Source organism: Sinocyclocheilus grahami, unplaced genomic scaffold, assembly GCF_001515645.1.
Source record: "Sinocyclocheilus grahami isolate Dianchi unplaced genomic scaffold, SAMN03320097.WGS_v1.1 scaffold553.1, whole genome shotgun sequence".
Classification (NCBI taxonomy): Eukaryota; Metazoa; Chordata; class Actinopteri; order Cypriniformes; family Cyprinidae; genus Sinocyclocheilus; species Sinocyclocheilus grahami.
Window position 1 is genome coordinate 1,458,806 of NW_015505732.1, and position 12,490 is coordinate 1,471,295.

Sequence of the window (12,490 nt, forward strand, 5' to 3'; positions counted from 1 at the left end):
TCATTCACTTTCATCGTATGGACAAACGTGATTTCTTAGGCATTCTGCGTGATCACTGTTATACATAATTTAGTTCTGGTCTTTGATATTTTCATTGGTGGAGCCACAACAAACAAAGGTTGAATTCAGAATTGCATACTATCATTCTCTTACTATTTCAGACATTTTTATGCCATACATATGGCAAAAAATAGTAAGTACACTGATAAAAAATGATTTTGTGGTTGAGGTAAATACTATCGAAAAACAAATGTAATTACTCAATTTAATAATTCAGTTCAGGCAAAAATTAAAAAGAGAGTTAGTACTTAATTTAAGCTTGAAAGTTTGAGCTTATAAGCATATTTTGCTTGGAATTACTTGTTATATTTAGAAGATATATTTTAAGTAAATATCAAAGTAATGATCCTGTTGTTCCCATCATGCACTGGGGGATCAATAATTAATAAGATTCAATTTTTCACTGTTTTCGAGTTGTATTTACACTGTTGCTTTTGTTGTCAGCAACAGTGTTTTTTGTGTTTTTTTTGTTGTCTTGCTTTTATTCTGCCAAAAAATGAAATCAATGTAAATCAGTGAGATCTTTGTAACAGATTAACAGACTACTTACATAAAATGCATTAAATATGAGTTGTCACTCTAATATGTATTCGTAAGATTTAAATGCTGAGTTTTATAATCAAAGCTCTGTAGTTTTTATAATGAGGGGGAAACATATAATGCAATGCAATGATGATTGAGAGATGAACAAATAAATGTTCCTCAAAAGCCTGAGCATAGCTGATACTCGCGATCAAGTAAAGCTAAGCTGCTTTAGTCTAGTAAGCATTCATCGAGGAATATTACTGACAATGTAAAAGTTATTATTTATGTTTGCTTTATAAGATTTCACAGCAAAAAGAGAGGCATAGATCGTGTAAAACTGGATTTTCAGCAAAGTTTTGATCATGTTGATGCAGTAGGTTTCATAGGGTTAAGGCAGTGCTGTCACGTGAGATGCAACTGTAGCCGCATCGAAGAGGAAACTGTAGAAAGCGGAATTAAAGCTTTAGGGTGTGATCAGTGCTAACTGATACAACCGCTCATTTCACTTGAACTGTAGAGGGGTCAGTGGGGTGCGATTATGTGTATGTGCAACATTAATATTGCGTAAATTCACAAAAGCCTGCTATAGAATAGGAGGCAGACAGTATGTCAGTCCTGGACTGTGTGAAGAAAACTATAACAATGCAGGTTTCTATCCGTCTCGTCCCTTGCCTCACACACTCTATAGTTGAACTCGTCCATTCACGCTTTCCCCTCGCACCTCTCACCCTGTGACTCCCAGGTCTTCACGCCGACACGTTTGCCATTATCCCGCTCTTCACACTTACTGGAGTCCAGCACACAGTCCACACAGACAGAGAAACTTCCAACAGACCAATACTACAATGATCCTTGTGATGATATTAAAGTCAACATGAAAAATTCTATGTAACATAAGCCATAGTCGGAAGGGAAGTCAGCCAAAATGGAAAGTAAATTCAGAGGCAGATTACGTTTTGACCAACACGGTCTCATGCCGATTTTGAACTATTTTATGTTTTGGTTAATTGTTGTCTAATTTGTATGATCTGCTTACGCCCCATTGACAGTTATGTTTAGGGCAGGGCTGCCCAAACTTGGTCCTGGAGGGCCGGTGTCCTGCAGAGTTTAGCTCCAACCCTAATTAAACATACCTGAACCAGCTAATCAAGCTCTTACTAGGCATAGAAACTTCCAGTCAGGTGTGTTGAGGTAAGTTGGAGCTAAACTCTGCAGGACACCGGCGCTCCAGGACCGAGTTTGGACAGCCCTGCCCTAAAGGGTTCGGGTTAAGGGTGGGCCTCCATGCTCAATTTCTTCTAAAAATCATACATTTTTGTACAATTCACATCAAATGTGAAATTGCCAGCTCATAAAATAGTTACAATGATGTAATAAAACTGGGCTGTTATTACCTCTCAATGACAGATTTAATGAAATACAAATGTTTTTCTTTTTGGAACAACATGCACACTAAAGTTGAGGTCACATTAATGATATATAGGCTACATTTCGTTGTCAATACTGAAGCAAAGTATGTACGGAAGTCACTTTCTGTTGGTCAGCGCAGTGAATTTGCGTGATTAAGTGAAATCTGCAGGGGGAACTTTTTTGTCCTTGTCCAAAACTCCCGATCGCAGCGATTCCTATTGAAATGAATGGCATTCACCACAAAATTTCCTGAAAATGTGTTTAAAGAATGCAATTTCATTTTACTTCAAATTCTGAATGCATTCACAGTCGGAAGGGAAGTCAGCCAAAATGGAAAGTAAATTCAGAGGCAGATTATGTTTTGACCAACACGGTCTCATGCCGATTTTGAACTATTTTATGTTTTGGTTAATTGTTGTCTAATTTGTATGATCTGCTCACGCCCCATTGACAGTTATGTTTAGGGCAGGGCTGCCCAAACTTGGTCCTAGAGGGCCGGTGTCCTGCAGAGTTTAGCTCCAACCCTAATTAAACACACCTGAACCAGCTAATCAAGCTCTTACTAGGCATAGAAACTTCCAGTCAGGTGTGTTGAGGTAAGTTGGAGCTAAACTCTGCAGGACACCGGCACTCCAGGACCGAGTTTGGACAGCCCTGCCCTAAAGGGTTCGGGTTAAGGGTGGGCCTCCATGCTCAATTTCTTCTAAAAATCATACATTTTTGTACAATTCACATCAAATGTGAAATTGCCAGCTCATAAAATAGTTACAATGATGTAATAAAACTGGGCTGTTATTACCTCTCAATGACAGATTTAATGAAATACAAATGTTTTTCTTTTTGGAACAACATGCACACTAAAGTTGAGGTCACATTAATGATATATAGGCTAAATTTCGTTGTCAATACTGAAGCAAAGTATGTACGGAAGTCACTTTCTGTTGGTCAGCGCAGTGAATTTGCGTGATTAAGTGAAATCTGCAGGGGGAACTTTTTTGTCCTTGTCCAAAACTCCCGATCGCAGCGATTCCTATTGAAATGAATGGCATTCACCACAAAATTTCCTGAAAATGTGTTTAACGAATGCAATTTCATTTTACTTCAAATTCTGAATGCATTCACAAGTGAAATGTCTCAAACAGGAGTATTTCTATCCTCTTCCTTCTCAGAGTCGTTGCATTAACTATGCTAGTTTTATGTTGGTCACAGCAGATAAAGTGTATAGAGGGAAGCGGTTAACACATGCTTTGGTTATGCTCCATGCTGTCAGGATAATGTCCGCCTAAATGGAAAGTCAGTTGTTATATTTTCATTAAAGATTATGAAGACAAACTTTTTCAACTGAATAACACACTAATGAATGAGAAATGTAAATAGGCGCATTTTATTTTCATGCTGAAAGCAGTAACTGACAAAGACATCAACGTTTGAGTAAATATCTGCATTTCTTATGCATGCATTGGATTAGGTCTGGATTGGTGAATATTGGTTTTGACCCATTTACTCACCAAAGTTATTATTATAAATTGTTTTTGAAGAAGGACAAGAAAGCTGAGACATTGAGTTCCAATCATAGCGAGACACTTTAGCTCCTTTGTCACCCATAAGCAGCTTAAATACAGAAGATCTATGACAGCAGCCACATTCAAGTGTGAAGACATATCATGTGCCTTCTGTGATTATATGCTCATATACTTTTCATGAGCTAGCCTCAGATTTCTCACACTTGATCGTACAGTCCTCATTTGCATTTAACAACTCGTTAAACATAAAATAAAACATGCCACGGCATGATTTCACTTCCTTTTCCAATGGCTCTTCTCTCAAAGGCCCTCACACTTTCTCCCTCCGAGCTTTTCAAGTCTCACACTTCTCCTTCATGGCCTTCCTGCAGCAGCTAATGGTTTACAGGCAGAAGACAAGTGCTAGAATTAGCATGACAAGAACCTGAGTGAATGTGCAATCCTTGAGCCAAAGAACACACCGATCCACATAGGTGTGATGAAGAGGGCTCCAGAGATGCATTAGCATCGGAATTAAAGGGGGGAAAAAACTCCCCGTGTGTGGTTTCATCGTACTTTTTCAAGAAAAAAAAGGTTGCGACAGCTTATGCAAAGCGGTTTTGTGCTAAAGTCAGTGGTTGCTGAGGTCTGGGTTGTCAACAGAAAGAGCTGATCTAAGCGCTGATAAGACATGTTTACAAAAATAACTATGGTGGTTCCATGGTACAGTGATGGTATCAGTTGTTCATGCCATGATAGTCTGATTTAGTATGGAACTGGATGATTATCATTTACGGTACAGTGCTTTTAAGGTACTCAAAGACACCCTCTAGCTATATCAATAAGTTTACATTACTTTTAGATCCTTTTACATAATTACTTTTTCTTTTTATATGTTCAATTGATTTCGACGACATTTCCAGGCTCAAACAATGGAAATCACAATTTAAAAAATGTCCCTGGCTGCTTCAAGGAATATGGTTGCATTCATGCCCCAAAAAAGCTATGAAGCAATGCATTTCAATATTTGACTTTTTCTTAAAGACACTAATCACGGTGCAGGACTAACATTTTGTCAAAAATAAAAAAAAGTCAGTTTAAAGGTTTGTCTAAACCAGGGCTGCCCAATCTCGGTCATGAAGGGCCGGTGTCCTGAAAAGTTTAGCTCCAACCCCAATTAAACACTCCTGAACCAGCTAATCAAGCTCTTACTAAGCATACTAAACTTAAAGGCAGGTGTGTTGAGGCAAGTTGGAGCTAAACTCTGCAGGACACCGGCCCTCCAGGACCGAGCTTGGGCACCCCTGATCTAAACAGTTCGCTAATCATTACAGACAGTGCAAACAGTAATGCAACTTCAAGAGGAACAAATGCGCAACTTTATACAACCTAACTAACTGGATGGGCAGAATATTATCGGAAACGCCTCTATTGGCCTTTTTTGACCGGCGTGGTGAATTGGCCTATAGTGGAGGGGAGGAGGTGCTTTGAGAGGAGGAGACTGCTCCTCTCTTCAGTTGCATTGACCACCTCACATCCACTGCGAGCGCCTGAAGACTCAACGCCTCGCACCAACTTCTAGGTTTTTGCCGAGATTTCCCCCCCTTCTCGAACGCGCATGTTTCGTGATTATTTTGACGAAACGCTCCGCGATTTGTCTGCATTCGCCATTGGATAAACAACACATTGTTCGCTGGTTGAGTTGGCGTATGATCGCATTCAAGCATCGCTTTTATTCCGCAGGATATTCATGTTTTTAAAGATACAAAGGACGCGGTGGATCCACTGGCGGAGATCAGAACTCGCTCGCTGGAGGAGGACGCGGGTGGGATTGAAACCCCGGCCGAACACGAACATTTCTTTCCGCGCTGTCAGTAAATGAAGTGGCCTGTCGGATTTGTTATATTAGCTGGATTTCAAAAAGCCATCCCGTTTCAGAGTGGAAAATTAGGACAGGGCGACCTGCAGCCCTCACAAAGGGGTTCCACGCAGCCGAGCGCACGGCGTTCTTTTCTTGGGGCGCAAAACCGGCACATGTTTGCGTGTAGATAGAGAGGACATTTGTGAGATTTTGTTTGGTTAAAGATATGGACATGGATATTTTGCATTTCGATTGGCATAGAAAGTTATAAGTGATTTTTAAAACTGCACTTTTCCCACACTATCACTTCACTGATACAGTAGTAGATAGTTTTTCTCCATATAATTCAACCGTGTTCGTCTGAAGTTAAAAGCATTTTCTCTCATGACTTGGTGGCTCCTCTCTGTCCTGTGACGACTCCCGCCGTGCGATTGCTCGTTCCTGATGGGTGCAAGACCCAGCTGACGATTCTTGAACCTTTGCACTGTTTGCCCATCTTTGTAAACATTCCCCAGCGAAGCACCCGTGATACCGCGATGGAGCTCTTCTCCAGGAATGTGGCCGCGCTCTGGATGATCCTGCTGGAGTTCCTGCTCGAAACAGCGGCGGATGAAGGTAACTCCATCATTTTATTAAACGCAACTACCTGTTGACTCCTTATAGAGAAAGACGTGTTGTTACATATAGAAGTGTCTTAACATTGGATGTTAACAACAGAAGCAGTGTTATTTTATTCATTATGCGTTGTTTTGACTGGGCATTACATTGCTCGCGACTCAGTGGCCCTTGAGAAAGCATTCATGAATCCCTTGGCTAGTACTCTGGGTTACGTCTATTAAGACTGAATCTATTAGCCTACACATGGTCTAGTAGTCCATTACTTTGTGACCAGAGGCACTGTGAGATTGAGGGCTTGTAAAACGCTTCTGTTTATTGTAGTTGTCGTAGCTTTATTGATGCAAAGAACAATTGAATAGCCTGGATTTGTTTTTTTCCTAAACGAATCAGTTTTTACAAAGAGACTCCTCCAAACGGGAGGGGTGGGGGTTTTACTTTAAAAGTAATAATTGACTCCCAGAAAGTGCATGGGGATTTAAAGTGGAGACACCCGTGGGATTTATTAAAACCATTTTTTAAGTGCACTTATAATGGTTGCTACGCCCCTGCTTTCACTTGAGTGTTGCTTTCAGTTTAAAGAGCTCTTTAATAATCAATATAATTACTTTGCCCCTGTAATCACTATAGACTACGTACTTAATAACACTGATTTCATTCTTAAGACATTCTTTTGTCGTGAAAATCGCCGTTGGGTGGATCAAACAGAGGGATAATAAGTGCATCTCAAGTAACACGCAAATGTTAAATTACAAAGAGGATGGGCGGTGTATGGATGGCTTGGGTCGATAGAAATGTGAGTCCTGAATTGTCAGGGGACATTCCATCCAGTAACCTCAATAAGTAGTCGTTTTGATCAATAGAATGATGAATGGCTGGCTGTTCACGGAGGTTTCAATCTGCAGTGGCGAACACAGACAGAGGTATATATGGTGGTAGATTCGGCTAAAGGTGACTGTACCTGACTGTTGTAAGTCTATCAGTTTGCCGCAGGCTGCGTAATCGGTGACGGACGGGCGATTCGGATTAGTTCTGCATTATATGGCGCCGTGCACACCTGCTCCCCGCTTGCCGAAATCAATTAACCGACCTGTGTGACCGACACACGCAGATGATGCTCCTCCAACAGCAACACTGACTCCAATTAATGAGTTATTGAGGCGTTTCTGTCGCGGTAATTAGCTGATGAGTGTCAGAATCCCGTAGCTTGCGCTCTCAAGTGTGAAGGCGATCCTGCGTTTAATCCGGAACGGAGGCTAGAAGAGATCGGTTTATGCTGTTTAATTTAGGCATTTTAATGTAGTGCCCATACGAAAAATAAGTTTATTCAAGTGTGCTATTAATATACTTCTTTTAAACCAAAAATAGGAAAGTATACTTTTAGTCTACTTTTTATGTACTTCTCAGAAATATACTTAAAATGACATTTAAGTATACTTGACTTATACTTAGAAAAAGTATAAATATATTTATTTGAGCTATAATTGTGCTCCTAGAATCCGTGTTTTCATTGTTATACTGTACGGGGCGCTAGTACACGTCTTCTGTACAGAATTTCCAAAAAACACAAGTGAAGAAGAAACCGAAACAACAGACGCTTCCACGTGTAATCTAACACGATCATCAGACATAAAACAGCATCAAAACTGTGTAACGTTACGGAATAAAATGTCGACCCATGAAGACGTAATAATGTCTGTCAAGCTTTGAGGTGTTGATCGACTCCATCTACATTTTGATTATCATTCTGAATCCAATTCATAGTCTTTTTTTCAGCTTTTTGTTCAAAATGTTGTTTATTTCTTTATTTTTTATTTATGAAACTGATCCACATTCAAGTGTTTAAAAAAAGAATGCATGAAGCTAGAATAAAATGTTTTTGTTTACAAGCAGATATAACCCTGTTCTTTTGATGTTTTGTATGTTCAGATATTTATTTAACAAAACATATACAAATTAATACCTAAATAGGGACATAGTAGTATACTTAAAGTATGACGTAAAGTTCACTTAAAGAAAACTTACGAGTATACTTGCAGTATAAAACTACTAAACTAGTAGTTTACTGAGACTATACTTCAAAGTGTACTAAAAATGCATCTACAAGTATTTAATTAGTAAACTATCAGTATACCTATAAGTTCACTTTTAGTATAGTTGCAGTACAAGCTTAAACTTTTGGTGTAAACTAGTTGTGTACTCCAAGTTTACTACTGTTATACTTAAAGTATACTTGTATATACTATAAAGTGGGCCAATTTAGTCCCAAGGAGTATTGAAATAGTACACATACAAGTATACTAGTAGTACTCTGATTTGTGTATACTTACTACATAAAGTATACTTTAAAATATACTTGAACTTTACTTAAGTATACTTACTAAAATAAACTTGAAGTATACTACTTTTTGGTAAGGGTGGCCACGAAGCAGTATTTTGCATTACTTAATTAAGATGTAGGCTAGCTGCATTTTCATATATTTTAACTTTTTCTTTTCTTTTTTTGTGTGTGTAAAAGTCGCAGCGCTAGCGTCAAGCCGGTTTCGAGGTAAAATGAAACCTCTTAGATTTAAATCTTCAAATATGCGTCTCAGTAACTCACTCTACATAGAATTGTGACAATTAAAGGAAACAGTTGATTCCAAAGAAATCTTACCGTCCCTTACCCTTAAAGAAACTCTAGTCAAGAGTTCATTCTAATTCTATTCTAATGAACTCTTGACTAGAATTAACTCTTTATTGTTGTGTGTGTCTGTGGTATAGTTCTCACCATTTTTCTGTTGGATTTCTGTGCACATTCTGAACACATTGAGCTTCTCTGGTAAATTTTCTCTGTTACCTTTTATTTATGAGTTTGTTTGTTTATTATTATTATTATTATTATTTTTATTTTTTTTTGGAAAATGTAATAAAGTTGCTGGAATAAGTTTTTGAAAAAGGTGTTGAAAGTAGTGTGAAGACGTAGTCACTCATGTTTTGACTTTTTAGGCCCTGCCTCTGTTTTAATTAGTTTGTGCCATGAATGCTTTAACTAGCTTTTCTTTATTTCTGGTTTTACTCGCCTTTGGCAAGTGTTAATTTTGGCCCCTGTTTCATACCAGAATATTGCTAAAACTCAATACGACCTAATTGGGTAACTGTACCTGATAATTCGCTGAGATGGGATGTGGGGGGCTGGGGGGAGTTGCTTTGGCAGTTGTAAAGACTAATATGGTGAAGTCAGTAACAGAAGCAACAGGGGGGAGATTGGATTTGATTCTGTAGTAACTCAAACCCCTGCGTGAGATTAAACTAATGCCAGATCTGTGAGGATCACTGCACTGATCTCTAATTCCCTTTGTGAGGAAATATCAGCTAAATGAGAGAGAGGTAACAATGGCTTTCATGTGAGGTCAGAGCTCAGGAACTCTTCTGTCTTCCGTCTTCTGTTACCCTGGAGCAAAAAAAGAGCTTATCCATTCCACCTTCTGTATCTGATTCATTTATTTCTCTCGGTCTCATTTGTGTCTCTCTTCTCTATGTCTGTCATATGTGCATGCATTCACTGTCACAGTCATGGATTGGCTATGTCTGGAATGGAATACTAGCATACTATGCAGTGTATACGGCATGCTAGTTTTTTTGTGAACCAGCATGCAATGAACTTTTCAAGCGGTATCACATGGTCACACTACAAGCCATAGTTGTTTTCTGTTTTAATCCAATTGCAGCAATGCAATCTTGTTTTGCAATCACAGCTGATTTTGCTTCCATTTCAAAAGTAAAAGTAGCAAGTCATCTAAATAATAGATGCATGTAAGAAACTTGCTCAATGTGCAAAGTATTCATATTGCAATAATAGTAAGAATAGTAGTTGTATGTTCAAAATGGCACACGATCATATATGTTAAGTGGTGTAGTGATGCAAAAAAATCGATGTTGACACATGGCACTTTCTATTCTTCTCTTTTCTTATTGTAGTTCACTTGGCGAAGTGTTTAAGTTTCCTCTACTTCTCTCCCGCTGCAGAAATGCACATCCCTCCTCAGAAATCCTATTAAATGGAACTGATTTTTATAAGTCAGGGATTTGCATTTAAAGCAGCACTCTCCTCTCTGCCCCGCTCTTCACTCTCTCTTTGGTTGTTAATCCTGTGATTAGCCGCTTGAAGATTTAAACTGCAGCTCCACGTCTCATCTCTAATCATCAATCCCGCACCTTTACTCTCTACAGAGTTACCACAGTATGTTTGTCTCAAACCCAGAGAGCTTCCAGTTGCGTATGCTTGCTGGATCTCGTGTGGAAGGAATCCTTTTTCAACTTTCATTCTTTCATGTGTGTTTTTTGTGTTTGACTGTGTGGTCTGCATTGCCCCGGTTGCCGGTCCAAACACTGTGCAGATTGATAGGATGATAACAGCGCTCAAGCGGCTCTTGTTGGGCTCTCTCTCTCTCTCTCGCTTTCACGTCTCTTCAGCCAGTGCATCAGTGTCAATACCGCCCTGATGGATGAGGGGCTGACAGCCTAAGAGTCTCTCGTTTCATCTTTTTTCTCTCTGTCTCCATCATTCCCTCCTACACCCCTCTAAAAGTGGCTGAGAGTCGCCATTTAGCATGAGAGGAGACCTTTGACCTTACAGAGGCTGACACAATCAGCGCAGAAGTAAGAGAACCGATCAGGCGATGGAGGAACTCCAATAATGTAGTGTGTCATTTCTGTAAGTGGACAGGCATTTGAGTGGTGACACATTTCATAATTGCAAAGAAAGGTTTGTTAGGAGCATGCTCATGTAATCCCAATTTACCTCACTCACCCAACAGTTGTCCAGGATTGATTGCAACCAATTTACAGAGCCATTTACAGAAACTTTACAGCCCTGATCGGATTCTTGGCCACCCTCGTGCACTGAAAAAATTATGTTTTCAGTCTTGTTTCCAGTAAAAATATCTTTAAAACAAGATCATTTTAGCTGAGCAGCAAAATTATGTGACATAATGTTTTTAGAGAATCTTAAGTTTGCTCTTACCTCATTGACAAATTGTTTTATGGACATTTAGATATTTGTGGAAACTAGTTAGTGGTAGGAAGTTGGGATGTGCGAGACTAGTCAGCTTAATTGAACTGCTACTGCTAGTCGATATTGGAAATACTATTCGACTAGTTGAAAAAAATACATGATTTTGAAATGTGGAATGAAAAACACATTAATTTCATCTCACCTCAGACCTTGCATGCATGCATGCGTTTTCTTTGTGTCACTTGCTGTGGAGAAACGTCCACTTGGAAAACTAGCGCATTTACTGGTTTAATGGGGGAAACATTATGAATTAAAGGGAGCTGACTTTCTTCAGAAAAGTTTTTTTTTTAATCAAGTTATCTCTGTATAATGCCTAATAAAATAGTGTTTATAAGCACAGTGCTGCTTTGTTTACAGGGGTAACCATGGTAACTGCTGTATTCCTGCTTGTCCAAAAGCGCCACCTGCTGTCAGAGAGTGAATTTGCGTTTTCATTCATCGCGTCCTCAACTCTTTTTGCTGTCAGCATTGCAAATTTTTAACCATCTGATGGAAAATAAAAACAATTTGGATGATAAGGTGCCTAGAATTGTTTGACTGTTTGATTAGTAGATTAAGTACTTCAAATGGATTGCATATATACACAATGTTTTTGACTGTCTTCTGAGGGTTTCATACTTTTAGACTAGTCGACTACAAAACTTCAATTTAAACTATGTGAAATTAGTCGCAGTGCACATCCCTAGGAAGCTAGTGGTGATGATGCCAATTAGTTCTTCCTCTAGTCAATGCATCAGGTCTGTTTCAACTAGTTGTGCCAACCAATGCAACTTGTGCCAGGTTTAAAAGGTTAGTTCACTCAAACATTTTCAGAAAATTCGGTCATCATTTACTCACCCTCATGCCGTTCCAAACCCATAAGACTTTTGTTCATCTTCGAAACACAAATGAAGATATTTTTAATGAATCTTCAGAGATTTCTGTCCTTCCATTGAAAGTCCGTTTAACCAAAAATACCTTAATTTGTGTTTTGAAGATAAATTAAAGGGGTCATATGACGCAATTTAAATTTTTCCTTTCTCTTTGGAGTGCTACAAGCTCTTGGTGCATAAAGAAGATCTGTAAAGTTGCAAAGACTAAAGTCTCAAATCCAAAGAGATCTTCTTTATAAAAGTTGAGTCAGCCACGCCTACCTAAAACGCCTCGTTCTAACACGCCCCCACATGTCTACGTCACTATGTGGGAAGATTTGCATAATGCCGCCCAAATGTTCACGCAAAGAAAGAAGGCGTAACTTTTATTCTCGCTGTAGTATTGTTGCCGCCGCCGCCATGTCGTTAAGGCGCTGTGTTTCATTGTGAAAGTGAAACTACTTTGTTTGGCCCTCCAAAAGAAGACGATATCTGCTTCGTCATGCCTGGAGCTGATCCGTGCAGGTCGCTGAGGAAATACATCAACTTCGCGCTGTGGATCGCCAGATCGGCTTTCACCGTGGATGAAGCAGAGTCCAGCCCGGGGTCA

General features: G+C 39.3%; 1 protein-coding gene across 1 annotated transcript in view; it reads left to right on the forward strand.

Moving 5' to 3' along the window:
* Positions 1-5,033: 5,033 nt before the first annotated feature.
* Positions 5,034-12,490, forward strand: part of LOC107556053 (ephrin type-B receptor 4) — a 47,397-nt gene continuing 39,940 nt past the window's right edge. The window contains exon 1 of the mRNA XM_016239045.1: positions 5,034-5,973. Within this exon, the coding sequence (XP_016094531.1) occupies positions 5,895-5,973 (79 nt within the window). The 5' untranslated portion in view covers positions 5,034-5,894. The remainder of the gene's footprint in view (positions 5,974-12,490) is intronic.